Raw genomic sequence first — 17,204 nt, forward strand, 5'->3', positions numbered from 1 at the left:
TTATTCGGCATTAATTCACGAAGAAATGTTATAGGTTATTTTTGTTTACATAATTTTAGGCCTAATGTTTGACCGGAAGAAAGATAGAATTTATTGTTTATCTTTATAGAGATTCAAATTATATTTAGCATAACTGCCATTATTCTCATAAAAGTACGAACACCTTAATGTGTTCCATGATAAGCTTACCTGGTCTGGGGTTTTGAAGTCTGACCTTGCATGAATTGTGCGTCTTTTTGAAATGTAAACAAACGTTCGCCATGTTGGTATGTCTCAAAGTGGGAATAGCCAAATTAAATATTCAATATAGAAGAAAAAGAATAATGGAATATGCGGAAATAAATAAATAAATTCTCTTTTCTTTTTGTTAAAACTGATTTTATATTTTACGAGACATAAAAATTAAATATCAATACTTATTATAGTTAAATCTAGTGTTGTCAAGAGGGGTGTGTAAGGTGTACAGAAGATCCTATATACAACATAATAGTGAAAGAGCCCAAGAGCCCTTCTAAAATATAAAAGGAAAATGTGCATTTAAAACAAAAGTTTTGGCTATAAAACCTGTAAAAAAGTTATAATTGAGATAACCTGGCACGTAATTAGGCAGAATGGGGCTCTTGGGAGATACTAATAGTAATGAGTAGTGTTTCGTTTGGAGACGACCTATCTTTAACATGGCAATTCAAACGGAGGTTAATCAAAATAGAGGGAAGCCGTCCAAGATGTTTTCTCGATGCTATTCAGTGTAATTTGGGAACAAGAAGGATGCTCAGGTAATATTGGCACCAACCAGATAGTCAACCAGGTGGTAAATTTTAGTACTGTGTGAGCATCTCAGGATACAGGTTAGTGACTATATCCTCCATTTTGTTGACTTCTAGAAGTTGCATGAGAACTTCTCTTTAAACCACTTGAAGTATTAGTGACTTTGGGGTATCAGTGACATTGTTTTGATGACTAAATTCAAAATTGTTAACCAGGGATAATAGTCATTTCTCCATTATGTATGTAATGATGATGGAGAGTCGTTAAGAGTATCGCTAAGTCACACAAGCGCAAACAGTCTTTAAAGGGGAAGGAAATGAGTAATGACAAAATCTAATAATAATGAACTTCGAGTCTTATAATTAGCTGCTGCTATGAGACCAGATAGTGAAAGCTCTGCACATCGTCTTGATGTTGACATCTTAAAAGCATGTTATTTGATATATATTAATACTGTTGACGGTACTGATTCCATAGTCACTTTAAGTTAGTTTTTTTTTTTATGAGCGTTGTTGGTGTGATACTGTTAACGTATAAATTCAACATTCCACAGAAATTGAATTATGTTGCATAATCAAAACCTCATTTGCATACTTTCGAGAAACTATTGAAAAATAAATTTGTTATTCCTGATAGCGTAAATAGATGTTGAGGCAACTCCAGTTATAGCGTGCAATTTATTTATGTGTCTGATTTCTTTTATTATTGTGTGAATTTCGTATGATGTGAATTTATATACATATAGAATGTGCAAGTTATCCGCCCTCTTAAATATGAAGTGTGGTTTCAATATGTGTACTAGATGAGGTAGAAGTAGGATAGTTATAGGTTAGGTTAGATTAGATTAGTTAGGTAGATTTCTTTCTTATTGTGTGTTGTATTGCTTTGATGTTAATGTCATGCACGGTCTTGCGGATAACCAAATGAATATTGTTAAATGAAATGAGATATAAATATCAAGCCTTTGCCCTCCGTAAAGGGAATGTATTCAGTATTTCAAATATGCTGAATTATAGGGAAAATAATAGTAACATTTTTTTTGTTGTGTGTTTATTGATTGGACATTCTAAGTTTGGGCACGCCTGGTGAGATATGGAGTTAACCTCAACTGTAAACTATACTATGTTTAGTGGTAGCAATGAGTTATTTTCCTTTTCCAAGTTCTTAAAGGAATCTTGTTATCTATTCTTGAAAATGACTCCTTAAGAGATGAAGGAGTATTATTGTTAATTGAAGAATATGAAATTGCAATAAAAGATATACAGATATTTATATTTTTATTTGGTCAAATCGAAAACAGTACATATTTGTACATACAGTTGATTGATTAATATTGTCTTCAAGTTGAAGTATTATAGATAAGATTAATGATAGTCTTCGTTTAAGTAAAGCTTAAAGGTTTCGATGCTGGGTGTCGCTTCAGTAAGATCTTGGAATTAATGACACATTTTTTTTAAATAGTCAGATGCAATAAACGTTCGTAAATTTTAGAAACAAAACTTGTCTGGTCAGAATTTGAGTTAATCCTTTTAAGCCATTGCGGTTGTTCTGTACTGCATTGGATTGGCGCGCGAATGGTGGTGAGGGCCACACTACTCTTCGGGCATCTGTTCAGTGGGGTATAGAAGAACCAGTAATTATGGCCTAAAAGGAAAACATCATGAATAGAATTTTTTTTTCTTTCTTCAAAAGTTATTTAAAATTTTATAATTCATACTAAATATAAATATAAAATAAAACAGCTACATTAAATTATCATTATGGAAAACTTAAACGTTACAGGGAAGTGTATATTTATAGTAAATTTCATAGGTAAATAATTATAAATATGAAAATTAGAATGAGTAAAACAAAATGTCGCTAAATGGACAAGAAAGTTTTATTTTCGTTTTATTGTTCTTATTTACTGCTCTTTTGACATGAAATTTGCCACATACATGTCTTTGCCTATTATACACATACTAACATTGTAAGAAATACCAGGCGAATTCGTTATCAAATTATATTCCTACAACAACATATTTATAGACATGCGACAATAATTTTGGACATGAGTGTACGTATGAGTCTATATAATTTTTTATATATTATTTGTATTATAAAACTGGTAAAAATTTAGCTTTATACGTGTAAGAGGGAAAGTTTTGTAAATCCACCATATTTAAAAAAAAAATAAATCTGTTTATCACTTCAATTTGCGCCTTTTCAACTAACATTGAACAAATTGGATTTATTTCAAAAAAAGCAAAGAAGGTTATCTGTTCATATTTATCAATCATTTCTCTATAAATAGAACTTTTTTCACGGTATACGCGTCAAACAAGTGTCAGAATGAAAAAAAAATGAGTGTTTGGATGTCCTTGTTAAGCGCTATATTCAATCAATGCCAAAATGATGTGGTATTTTTATAAAATAATCTGCTTCGTTGGAATAAGTGCTGAGAGGAGAAAATAGGCAAACATGTTCAGTAAGAGTATTATCAGGAACAATGACTTTTCTAAAAAAAAATATTCGAAAAAAATCGAATCTCAAATGCGTGTACAAATTCTCTTTGCAATATTCGTGTAACTTTCTGATAATATAGAAATACAAAGAAAAATGTGCAATTTTATCAGCGTTTAACTTTTTAAAAAAAGAAGAAACACTCTTGTTCAAAAATGATAATTATACTTATCGTTAGAGCTTATTCAGCTGAAGAAAATTATATACTTGTGAATATATCGTCATGCGTAGTTTTCGAGAACGTAAAAATTGATACTCTACAATAACTATTTATTATTATTAAGTATTCTTCCTGTTGGCAGGTCCTGGGACTAATGATTTTTTTTTAAAATTTTAGGTTTAGGCCTGAAAAAGTTTCTTCCGCGTTTCTCGATCTTCAACTTTTCCTCTTTTGGCTTCCAATATTTTCTTCTATTTTCCAAATCATCTATCAATTGTGTTCTTTTTCTTCCTATTCTTCGCTTTCCTTTCATCTTTCCTTCTATAGCGGTATGAAGAAGATAATTTTTTTTCGCCAAAAGTGTCCAAATCTATTGACCTTCCTACGAAGGATGCTGGCTAGAAATGTCCTCTTCTCTCTTACCAGTTTTAAAACATCTTCGTTTGTTTGCTCTCTCTGTCCATTTTATCTTCATCTCCTTTCAACACCACATTTCGAAGCTCTCTAAATATTTCTTCTCCAACTTTCGTAGTGTCCAGGTCTCTGAATCATACAGTCCAACTTCTTCCTTATTCTAATATTAAGATTGCTAGTTAAGAGTGATCTTTTCTTGTTCAATGCTTCTTTGCCTATGGCAATTCTTGCCCTATTCTCTTGGGGCAGTAAGCGTCTATTGTCAAAACATTTCACCCCCCCCCAAATAACAGAAACACAACTTTACTAATTTTAAAATAAAATTCTAAACATCAATTTTTACGTCTCTAACCTTAAGGAATTTCAAGATATGACCATCATATTTTAACAATTCTAACCCTCTATATATAGTCTGCAAATGTAAATTACAAATTTTATTTCACATAAAAATACATATTTACTGAAAAAAGTTATGTAAATAAATATTTTGTACATTTTTGTAATAAGTACATATTTTTAATAATTTTCCGTTATTTAACTCTAAATTTCATAACAAATTGTTCTTTTCTTTCTCTCGAAAGAAATTAAAATCGGGAAAAGAATAGGCTACATGATGGCATGCTGACATACCTCTGTATATGATAAACAATCCCGAACTCCGAAATCTTACCAAATATACGATCTTAAGCCCTCCAGATAAATCAACGCTGGAAATAATCGAAAAACTATGTATCCAAGCGCTATGAAGAAACATTAACACATATTAAGTCCGTATGTGAAAACGAAAAAAAAAAAATTGGGTGAGTATTGTTGCAACTAGTGATCCTGTTAGTGTTAGAAAAGTGAGAAATGTTATGAAAAAATGAAAATGAAATAAAATCTTTAGTTTTACGTCCCACACTTATGCCGGTTAGGCTAAAGGAGACGGTGATGATGAGCAATGAATGAAATGGTGGAATGAAGAAAGTGGGAGAACCCCGAGAAAATCCACGAGCACGGTGTTTGTCCACCACAAGGTCCACACGGCGCGAGCTGGGATCGAACCAGGGACCCCATGCACCGGAGATGAACGCTCTACCACTGAACCACCGCGCCCCCTAGAAATGTTATAGTAGGTGTACTGAAATATGAAATAATTTCCAAACACAATTTTTTTGGTACGCACTAAAGAACTTTCAGTCACGAATCATGTGACAATTGCCAGGCTGTTCAATGAATCTTTGCACATTTTGTGCCCGAATGGAAAAAAATGAAATGAAATCTTTGAGTCTTACGTTCCACGGTTATGCGTTTAGGCTAAAGGAGACGGTGATTATGAGAAATGAATTAAATGGTGGAATGAATGGTGGTGAAAGTGGGAGGAAACGGGAGAACCCCGAGAATACCCACGCACACGGTGTTTGTCCACCACAAAGTTCACTTGTCGGGAGCAGGGTATGAATCCGGGACCCTATGCACCAGAGGTGAACGCTCTACCACTGACCCACCGCGGCCTTCCGTGCCTGAATGGTGTGAAATATCTCAATGTTTTACTTTTCCTGACTGATGGTGCTCCTTATATAAGGAAAACTGGTGAAGCACTTTATGGATGCTACCCTAATATGATTCATGTGGCATGTGTCATACACACCCTACATCTATTGTGTGAAAAAATCCGAACCCTTTATCCTAAAGTAGACAAGTTAATGTCAAATGAGAAAAAACATTTTTTTTTAAATCGCCAACTAGAATTCAACTTTTCAAAGAAACAAATCCCGGTCAACACCCGTAACCACGCGGTGGGGTACCTGGCTTAATGCAGTACTATTTTATACGAAAAATTTTGAATCATTTGTATTTGTAGTTAATAAACTAAATCCAGACAATGCTTCATCCATTGAAATGGTTGAAAATTTAGTAAGTGATAGTGGCTTGAAATGTGACTTGACTTTCATATCTACCAATTTCGGTTTCTGGACTCGTAGAGATTTTGAGTACTTCGGTTAAAGAAGTACAGAAGTAAAGAAGTTAAAGAAGAAGCGTTGAAAGAAAACTGAATGTTCTTTCTACTTCGAAAACTGAAGTCATAAGAAAAAAATTAAGGATTTGTTTGAGAAAAACGTTGGCTATAAAACCCCATGTAAAATATCTGATATATTGGAAGGCCAAAACACAAGTGTAGTTGATGGTGTGAATATTCGCAATATGCCCCTTTTCAAATACGCGAGGTTAACATTGTGTGATGTAGAACGTACCTTTTCTCAATATAAGGCATTATTCAGTGCCAATAGGCATGGCTTTACGATGGACAATTTGGAAAAGACGTTAGTTATTCAGTGCAATGCCCATGGAATTTCGACAGCTGATGAATAGGAGGAAGCTATTGGTGAGTACCAGTATTTATCTTTCTTGTTAGGCGTTTTTCCATACTTTTCCTTATTATTTTTTGTAAAATATCTTTTTTAATTTTTAGCAATTTTTTTTTCATTTTTAGCACATTAAAAATAAATATTGTAAAGTTTTTTTCTAGCACATAAAAATCCGGGCCCTGTTGATCACTCACTCACTCTCTCAGGATTTACTTTATATATTGCGATTTATGATGATTAGCATTGTCAATTAATTCTTAACATACTTTGTATATTGCATCGTGTGAAACAATCCAAAAATAAGTTGTCTTTTTCGTGCAATAGTTTTATTTACAATAAACGGGCATTAATAATGACTTACGTACCATGTGTGTTTTCAAGTATGGTTTTATTACTGTAATTTTAAATGTAATGTTGTGTAGAAATGACTAAATGTCTGTTTCTTTGCTACTTCAACGATCAATTTCAATTGCTTACCCACGCTTTTGGGAGGAAATTACAGTTCTTTGTGTCTACAATATTATTAGCAACAATCACCCTTTGTTATGTCAGGGTATCACGCAAACGATGTTATCCTACGAATATACTTCTTGTTCTGTTTCCTGGTGTTTGTAGCCATTAACTCCTTTATTATGAGTGTGAGTATAAAGAGGAAATGGCGAACTCAATTATTTCCTTCAATTCTTCTGAGATTTAGTTGATGAATTCTCAGAAGCACATCAGTATGCTCGATTTAGTTCGTACATTTTTCACATTTCTAGAACATTACCGCATGTTGAATAGAGACTAAAGTTTTCCTGGAGAAATTTTCAGACCACGTGAATTTAATGACGTTTATTTCGATTGAAAATATGTGAGAATTTCCTACTTATGTATATACAGTGTGTGTGTGTGGATATTTCCTCTCTACGTTAAAGTTTTTGTAACAATGTTTTTTTTCATCATAAATTAGGTTGCCATATTTCTGCTATTCAAAACCAGAACATTTTTTTACGAGGTTAATCTTTAAAGTGGGACACTTCGGTGGATGCTTTATTTGGACTCCTTGTATCGGTAGAAAGTACATTTGCACACACTGAGAAAAATCCGTTCTCCGAACAGCGGTATATTGTAGCATACGTTATCCATATGTAACATAGGCACTGCCCTTAGATGTTACAAAATGCCGTTGCAGGATGTCTGATATCTAACAGTCTTCCTTATATTACATGCATATACTCGTATGTATGTTACCTTTGTCAGCTATATGTTATATACTTCCATTTGTATGTGAGATCCTGACCGCCTATATTGTTTCATACGGAAAGTACGTACAGATGGAACACTTATACAGAAAGTATTATAAAGCATGCGTTTTCAGTTATACGTCTGCTGTACAGTCCAAAAGTCCAAAAACTACAGGATTCACAAATGTAACATACGATTTTACGTACGTCACATACATTTTTTTTTTGTCAGTGCAAGACTGTTTCTGTTTCATTTCTGTTGGACGGTTATTAAAGATAGTTATAAAAGTACCAAGCATCTTAAGTCCAAAGATTATATGTGAACTATATGACATAATAAGAGTCGGATGTACCTTGGGGCCGGGGGATCTAGGCAGTGTTCGAAGTGGAAAAAAAAGCAGAGGTGGTATGTTTCCTTACGATGTTGAATCCACATACCAGCTACCTACATGTTGGAATACAGTGAGGGTATGTTGCCTGAAAGATTGCATTTTTATTTTCAATGACTGAAAAACCACTGGAGAGTTTCTCTTTAGTTACAGAGAAGGGAAAATAGAAAGACTTTGATTCCTCGCCAACAACTGTCTGAAGAAATATAGAAAATATCCCCTTATGTTGTATTATAGAGAATTATATACGGAAATGCTCAAAAATCGAGTTTTTATTATTAACAATTTCCTGTGGGAAAACTCCCGGACCCTCACTCGACTGAGAGGTATTCCAAATCCCCGAAAGATCACAAATCCCTCAACAGCAGACAATCCCTAAATTTGCCCATGCTCGAAACACGACATTTATATGAATTAAGACAAGACGACACCCATATACAATTCAATATGGTACACCAAAATATAAACTAGATTAATTCTTTAAAAGCATCTCATTTTAAAAACAAAAGATAGGAAAAAGATAACAAAAATGTCGGTGTTGTCAACTTAGAAATTATTTCTACTTAAGAAATAAAAATTGTTTACGTGCAAAGCTATTCGTCAATTATTGTGTATAAAATGGATTTAATAAAGGTATTTAGCATCTACTCTTCATTGACGGTATGTCTTGATCACTGAAAAACCAGAGGCGGTATAGCATACCATCGAATACCGTCTCACTTCGACCACTGGTCCTAGGCCCCCAGTTTTTTCAGTGACAAAAATAATTTAAACCATTATTTATATATTTTTGGATGTTTATAGTAAACTCATGATATACTTATCATAGTCTGATTTCTGGCTGTTTCCCCAGTTTTTATCTTCTAAATCCGCCACTGGCTATGATATGGCGCGCTCTATTAATATTTAAGCGTACTATAAATTAGTATCAAAAAACTTTCCAGCTTTACGTCCCACGTCATGTCTTGTAGATTGAGATAGATTGACGGTTAAAGAAAGTGAATCATTATAAAAGAATTTATGGGAGAAAACGGGAAACTTCGAGAAAATCCTTGGACACAATGTTGTCAGTCACAAGCTCACATGGTATGGGATCGAATCAGAGATCCCTCATCCCAGAGGTAAGCGCTCTACCATTGAACCACTGCACTTATACTATAAATTAAGATTGCATATGTAGATGCCAATGTAAAAGTACGTAGTACGAAAACTAATGTTTTTAGAGTACTGTAATGAGAGGAAGGAATACTTATAAAAAAAAAAGAAAAAAGAAGAAAAGTGTCACGACTGAAAACTGTGACAAAATGTAAACAGGCGGGAGTAAAAACTGGGACAAGAACTTTCAAACTGTGATTGTTTCGGTCAAGGTGGGGCGTATGTTAACCCTAACCATGAATTAACATTCCTAAGAAAAAAGGCAATAACCTTTTCATTCTTCAAACTAGTATTAAATCTTTCTGTACGTTAGAATAAATAAAATTTTAACAAAACATTAATTATGTAACATCTCCCTCAAATTCCGTGATACACCCCTTAAGTATCCCCATGAGAAAGGGTGCCGATCCTGAGAGGCCCGGACACCCCCAAAGCTCATGTGGGCTCTCCGCATTTTATTTATGAATATACAATATTTGGAATAATTTGAATTCAATTTGTGTTAATATCCTTATATATGCCTTCTGCAACCAAAGACACACCTGGATGGCATCCCCAAAGTTACAGAGAAATTAGCGCCCTTGCCCATGCGAACAATACATACTCTTAATCTGTTTTAATGATACTGATCTCCAATAACACTGTATCACAGCAGTGGCATAGCCAGAAAATCAGCATGAAAGACTAACCATGTCGTTATGTCGAGGAGTAGTGTACAAAAAGATATATTAACATCCCTTTCTAAACATACAATCTCATAGAGTTCCTTCGTGGCTAAGCGGTTAGCGTACGCGCCTTTGGCGTGGGAGACCCGGGTTCGATTCCCGGCGGAAGCTCATGTGGTTCGGATTCCACGTTAACAGTAGGTCCATGTCTCATATAGCCTCGCTGCTGAACGGGATGTCAAAATCAACTCAACTCGACATATATCTCATAGATATGGATATGAGATAGAGATTGAAAAGATGGAGATTGCGTACTTGGTGAAATTTTGCATACCCTGCATTGACCACACGCCACTGGCTGAAATTTGAGATAGAGTCCTTATGTTCGGGTAGAGTAATTTATAAGTTCTTGTGACACAAAGTTTACTACTCTATTTCAGCACACAGAAATGAAGCATATTGCAGGAGACACAGATAATAAAGAAATCACATCCTTTTTAGTTTCCTTTACCTAAACTGTATTAAAATAGTGATGAAATTAGCTAACACTTACAAAGGAGTATTAAAGTAAAGTTCTTGACGCTACAGCTGATGAAGGTCTAAGCCAGCCAGAAGGTGCACATTGATTTAGGTGATGCGTGGTCAGTGTAACAGTTCCCAGTTGTCATTATTTATGGCTTTCTGGATTGGAGTTCAAGCAATTCTCCAATTCTTTCATGTTGTGCGTCAATATGAAAAATTTTAGTACTCCCACTAGGAATGAAACTAGCACCCTTGTTGACCGAAGTCGAATGCGTTAAAAATTTGGCTAAGAAGGAAGTCAGTAATATTTTTAAAAACTTGAATATCCAGTTTGTTTTAATTTGTTTCTTTTATGATCGCTATTCAGATCCATCGGTACTAAATTTAAATGCATACGCTAACGAGAAAGAGCTCAAAAAGATGAAGAATAATTAATTTGCTTGAATCTTATGTAGAGTTATAGATAGAGCTTCTAGGAAGTAATTTTTTGAACATAACCCTACAATTCTTGTCTTATAAAAAATGACATAACATGACAAATGGAACACCATACATTTCTATATCACTGTACTAAAGAGGGGGGCTTGATAAGGTCAGACACTTTCCTACACCACTGCTCCAAAGTTCAGATTTGATAAAATGAGTTGATCTGGCGTAAAGTACACCATACAAAAAGTATTAAATTTCCTCGTCTATCTGATTTGGGTGATTTTTGGATATATTGTAGCTGAGGACCTCCAGGGAAATTGTTTATATGGGGTCAACTCTCTATGACCAGCCCTGTGCCCTCCAGAGGTCACCAAAGGTCACACAAAGGGTGTTGGTAGAACTGGTTCAAACTTGGCATGCAAAAAATAGTTGTGTATTATGGGCTACGGCAAATGAGGGTAGTCCACGGAACCGTGTGACTTTTGGAGGTCACAGGGTTGGTCATAGGGATTTAGTCCCATATAAACAATTGACCAAGAGGTCCTCAGCTACAACATATCCAAAAATCATCCAATTCAGACAGGCGAGGAAATACAATGCTTTGTACGATGTGACTTTGATGACCTCTGGAGGCCACAGGGTTGGTCATAGGGAGTTGGACCCATATAAACAATTGACCAGCGGGTCCTCAGCTACAACATATCGAAAAATCATCCGATTTGGACAGATGAGGATATGCAGTGCTATGTACAGTATGATTTTTGGTGACCTCTGGAGAATTGATCATAGAAAGTTGGCCCCATATAAACAATTGACCGAGGGGAAGGGTCCTCAGCTACAACATTTCAAAAATCACCCAAATCTGACAGACGAGAAAATGCAATCATTTTTGTACGGTTTCCTTTTATACAAAGTTTTATTTGCTAAATAGTTTAGCCTCAACCCCGAAAAATTTCAGTGAAACACTTTGTGTCATGAACTACACTGTCGGTATTCCTGAATATTATAATTAGTTGTGTTAAAGATTCGGAATTTTGTAACTTCCTTCATTAGGGATATTATTATAAGGCGTGTGGCACTGTTAAGGATAAAAATATGATACCACGTTAGTTAAAGTTTTTTTTTCAGGCTACTGTCACATACGTTTATCCAGTCGACAATCGGATTCCATGACGAAAGAAGCCTGGAGTCGGTAACTAGAGAAAGTCTTTCCAGTCAAGAACTGAACTAGATACCTGAGATGGTGGTAGTCAGGAGAGAAGTGACACAACAATAAAGTGGGTGAGGAAGGGAATGTAATAAATCATGCAGAGTCTGTACCGTTCTTTCAGCAACATGAAGGCGTGTATTAACATGCATGCGCACACCGTGCCAATAGACCACTAATACTGTAGATTCTTGCGGACAAGTTGCGGTGCATTTAATGGAGTTTAGTATTGTAACAACCCGTAGTGGTGGTTTCGTCTCCACAGGTAGACATCATGAATCACCCCACCATAGACCACCATACAGCAGCTTTTGTGGTTAGTGAGGGATGGTTTTGGAAACGTTCTAGACGTTAATGATATCTTGATAGTTCATGATTATTATAGCAAATACATTTTCCATCAGAACACCAGCGTAGTTAGCGGAGGGGGGTCAAGAGGACGCGTCCCCCGAGATTTTAGTCAAATATATTTAAAGAAACTATACTACTTTGTATATATAACTTTTGTCGGAAAGAGGATTTTGATTTTGATTCATCCACCCCCCCCCTCCCTTCAGATTTAAAAAGCTAACGACACTAGTGATCAGAAGAGACAGTGCAATTCAGGAAACCTTCCTGGTTATTTCTTACACTGAGAGAACTGCACACCTCGGGACGGTGATCCTATTTGACCAGCGTCAATTCATATGGCATTAACGAGTTCAAGTGTTCTAACTTGAAGATTGCGCGTATCCACCGAACGACAGTGGTATGATGTGTCTTTTTAGTATGTAACTGAACTATTATTTTTTCGAGGGTTCGTTTCCATGGTGTTCCTGACAAACTTCTCAAAACATGGTGTTGTTTGGTGGCCGCGGGACTCATCTTTTTATCGCTGTGTAAACGGCACGAAATTTCACAAACCAACTGCGTATGGTGCGTTTATTTACCACTCCTCTAGAATAAACTTTTTGAGTTTTCCTCAGCTCGAAATGTGCAGAATGTCTCGGTTTGAGCTCATAAAGGAAAATAACTCGTAATTGTATGTCCTCATGGTACACTTTTATATTACTCTTTTCAACAATACACTGCCTCCTGTTTTCTGAATATGTATAGAGTTTTGACGTCGTGACTTCGGTCCACCTATTGATTGCATTGCAGATAACGGTTTCCCACCACAGGTAAAATTGGATATTTCAATCGCAGTAAGCCAGTATATAACTACAGGTTTAGTAAGATTTTGTTATTTTTTTTTTTTCGGTTAACACAATTGCAAGTGGATGAAGTTTTGTTTTTTAATTTCGTTTTTTCGGTTAACACAATTGCAAGTGGATGAAGTTTTGTTTTTTTAATTTCGTTTAAGCCTTAAGAATTGAGTTTAGAACAAAGAATGAGATATCTTTTGTTTTTAAACGTAACAAAAACAAAATAGGCACCAGTTAAGGCATGGAGTTAAGTTGTAATGGTGGACCAGTGATGGAAAAAGTAAAATGACATTTAAGTGACACTTGAATCCAACTCAATAAATAAGTAGCACCGACATAGTCACTTAAACATGTTGAAACATATTGGGGTGGGTGATAAAGTGACAATGTAGTTTGGTAAAATGGCATGAGAGCAGTTTGAGCCTTTTATGTTATACAATACACTCAACACAGAATAGTGCTCGATTACGCTGACTAACCAAATCTGGCAGGGGATGTTGCAACAAAATAATTGCCTTATATACAGTGGCGAACTTATTAGACAGAGTAGGCACGTGCCTAGGGACGGCAATCGGAAGAAGGTTTTTTTTTTTTTTTTTTTTTTACCAGTAAATTATAGGAACATTGGTACTTACAGTTGATCACTGTGACCTTCAATTTAATTTCATTGGGAGGGTATATTTTTAAAAATTAATAAATGAAATATTCCGTGCTAGCCATTAATATAATAGGCCATAGCATAGCCTTCTATATAGTTCCTATCCACGAAGTGAATAAGGCGACGTTGCATTTTGTGACGTAGGTAGTCCGATGGTCTTACTGCCTAGTAGTTGTAGTCTGCTATGAGTCTGCAGAAAGCACAATAAAGTTTTCATATTTATCAGTCGTACTGCTCAAGTTTTGATGTTTTGTGATTATTTTACGATTTTATTTCTTTGAAACATATTTTTGAAAAATAATAGCATGAAGTGTAGGAAAATTACAATAAATTAAACACATTTCTTACTTATAGGGTCCGGCACGTAGCCAAGGGGGGTCCAGGGGTCTGAACCCTCTCTTTGAGACCAGAAATTAAAGAAATTAAGGAAGGATGAAACAAAATGAAATGAGAAAAAGAAGAATTAGAGTTAAAAATAAACTACAGGAAGCTTTTGGTTACTCTTTTTATGAGGAGATTTTTATTACTTGCAATACATGGTGGCGAAGTGAACGAGATATCCTGGAAGAGTCAGGGAATTTCAAATTTCTAGAAAAGTTAGCGATTTTTTAGAATTCCTAGTCAGGGAGATTTCAAGCATAGTGCCATTCTGTAACAGCGTGAACATTTTTATCATAATTTTTCGTCATCGCATCCTTGCAGTATCAAACATGTTATTTCAAAAACAATTTTCTACTGCTCCTTTACCTGTCATTTGGAACAGACAGTAGTTGAGGGAATAATAAAAACAAAAATTTATGTGGAAAGAAAGTTCTGTTAACATTTGATTCAACAGAGAAAGGAACGCAGATATTGTAAAATATTTTAAATACATTATTCACTATGTACTTTTTATAATAGTTGAGGTCATAATGAAAGGAAAATTGTTATATTTGAATAAACAGAGGAAGGACGTAAATATAGTATAATCTTTTTCATATATATATATATATATATATATATATATATATATATATATATATATATTATTTTACTCGAGATTTCTTCATAGTTTGTTATTGAAATACTTACCAACATATCCTCATTTTATTATCCTAAGAAACCAATATACGTATGTTGATAGTAAAGTAGTTTAGATTAATCGAGCTCTGGGCCTTCAGAATTTCATGTCACGCCCTCCTTCCCCCGCCGTTACGAAATCCTGGCTAAAGGAACCAATATATATTCCAGTAAAATAGTTTAGAATGATCCAGCCCCTGGTATGATGACCACAAAAAATGAAATGAAATCTTTGAGTTTTACGTCCCACGGTTATGCCGGTTAGGCTAAAGGAGACGGTGATGATGAGTAATGAATGAAATGGTGGAATGAAGAAAGTGGGAGGAAACGAGAGAACCCCGAGAAAACCCACGCACACGGTGTTTGTCCACCACAAAGTTCCCTTGGAGGGGGCTGGGATCGAACCCGAGACCCCAAGCACAAGAGGTGAACGCTCTACCACTGAGCCACCGCGGCCCCCTATGATGACCACAGTATTTCATGCCACGGACCCCCTTCCCCCTTCACGAAATCCTGGCTACGTGCCTGTGTAGGGGTAGGGTCAAAATCTGGGGTGCAATGCTTTTGCGCACACTTTCTTCCAGCTTATCATTACATGCAGATAAGAAGCAAAACAAATAATCATTTTAATGCTTTTGCGCACAAAATGGTATGCAACGTTGCCAATTCATTCTTTGATCTTAATATACAATATATTTTGTAGTTTTTTATTTTTTTTGCAAGGACTCATTTGATTAAATAAAATAAACTAATTTATTAAATTACCTAAGTAACTCCAACTACCTTACTTTCTTGGCTTCTTCAAACACACTAACTCACTTATTTAACAGAATACATAGCGAGACAGCAAGTGGTTCCTGATTGGTTACCGCCAGCTGGCGGCAGCCAATCCCGTGATAGCTTCCAAAAGAGAACTACAAAAATTAACTTTTAATTAACGACTTTCACTTGGAAGTAGCTCGTTAATTAAAAGTTCGTTTTTGTAGTTCTCTGTGGGTAGCTGTCACGGGATTGGCTGGCGGTAACCAATCAGAAACCACTTGCTGTGTCTCTGGAACTTGTTAACTACCAGATATGAATATATATACTGGAGGATACTGAGAATAATTGTAATCTGTTGAAACTGAGCAACTACGAAGAAAGGAGCACCATGCATAATAATGGGAGGTTATAAATATCGTCGTTTCCGTGAAGGAAGAGAAGGATCAATATGGAGGTAAGTTAAAATAGACTTACTAAATTGGTGAGAGCAGAAACTTTTGTTCTTCTCAGATTGCTTTGTGAACAATTTTAATTTCTACAGACTATGTTGACGTTTATAATCCTTGAGTTTAAACGTAGCTTACTGTGCCTCTCCACTGGCTAAAGTAAGGTAATGAAGCAGTGGATGTAAACTAACTTAATACTCTAAGATTTCGAACATTTTCGGTTTTGAATAAATGTTCACACAAAAGTAGCAGAGTTAATCTATAGACCTTTTGGTGAGGCACCTACTCACTATTGCTCCATCTACTAATGATTGATTACTTACACCAAACCATTAATTTTGCAGGTGTACCTTGAAAACATGCTCGGCTACAATTGAAGTTGATGCTACTGAAAGCAGGGTATTACAGAAGGGAGTGGAGCATAATCATCAAGGGAGTATTGAAAATGTTAACAGGCATTTGTTGAGGGAAAACTGTAAACGACGTGCTGTAGAATGCCTTGACGAACTGCCAAATAAAGTCATAAGAAAGGAGATTTCAAAAATGACAAGTTTGAACAAGCTTGATCATAAGGTTATGAAAACATGCAGAGAAGCAATGTATCGATCTCGGAGGAAGAAAATGCCCAGTAAACCAAAAGATATCACCGAAGCTATTCAACAATTGAAAGAAAGAACGAACGATATAACTATGGCTGGAGAAAGGTTTCTGTACGTTAATGAAGCAGCGCAAGTAGTCCTTCTTACATGCAATGAAAACATCAGGTATGTGTTCCTTTTTAGTTGTTGTTGATTTTGATATTTTGTTTGATGATTTTGATGTTGTTTTTATATAGTTGTTTCTATATAGGCCTAGTGAAGAAAATGTTTTTCTTCTATGTGTTCTTTATTCTTATTCGGTATTATTATTCCTTTATTCTTTTTTCATTTCAGGTTCTGGTGTGATTTCCAGGACATGGAATTGTTTGCTGACGGGACATTTGCCTATTCTCCACGACATTTTGCCACGAAGTTTCGAGAATTAAAATATCTTAAAGTTGTAGGACACAAATTTCAAGGACTAAAGTTGTAAATAATGTAACATACAGCAGAATTGAATATAATAAACATTGAACAGCAGAATTGAATATTTCTTTCGTATCTTTCATATTTACCCTTATTCTCTAAAGTATTGAAACTGTGCGCAACTGCATGATTTGCGTAAGCATGATTATATTGAGATTTGGCAACGTCGCATTTAAAAACTGTGCGCAAAACCACGATTTTATACTTTTCGATCAGCTGTCAATCAACTACAGATTATCGTAGATC

General features: G+C 35.3%; 1 protein-coding gene across 1 annotated transcript; it reads left to right on the forward strand.

Moving 5' to 3' along the window:
- The first annotated feature begins 16,219 nt into the window (after positions 1-16,219).
- On the forward strand, positions 16,220-17,002 carry LOC145672744 (uncharacterized). Its single transcript, XM_081741916.1, has 2 exons — positions 16,220-16,658; positions 16,827-17,002. Exons 1-2 carry the CDS (start codon positions 16,438-16,440, stop codon positions 16,963-16,965), a joined length of 360 nt encoding a protein of 119 aa, XP_081598042.1. The 5' UTR covers positions 16,220-16,437; the 3' UTR covers positions 16,966-17,002.
- The last annotated feature ends 202 nt before the right edge of the window (positions 17,003-17,204 follow it).

Source organism: Thermobia domestica, chromosome 16, assembly GCF_964235325.1.
Source record: "Thermobia domestica chromosome 16, izTheDome1.hap1.1, whole genome shotgun sequence".
Lineage (NCBI taxonomy): Eukaryota > Metazoa > Arthropoda > Insecta > Zygentoma > Lepismatidae > Thermobia > Thermobia domestica.

What these genes read in the sequence shown, in the direction of transcription:
- LOC145672744 (XM_081741916.1), top strand. Translation starts at nt 16,438, where the DNA reads ATGACAAGTTTGAACAAGCTTGATCATAAGGTTATGAAAACATGCAGA. An exon ending in ACATGCAATGAAAACATCAG is followed by an intron (nt 16,659 to 16,826) that starts GTATGTGTTCCT and finishes TTTTCATTTCAG; the next exon opens with GTTCTGGTGTGATTTCCAGG.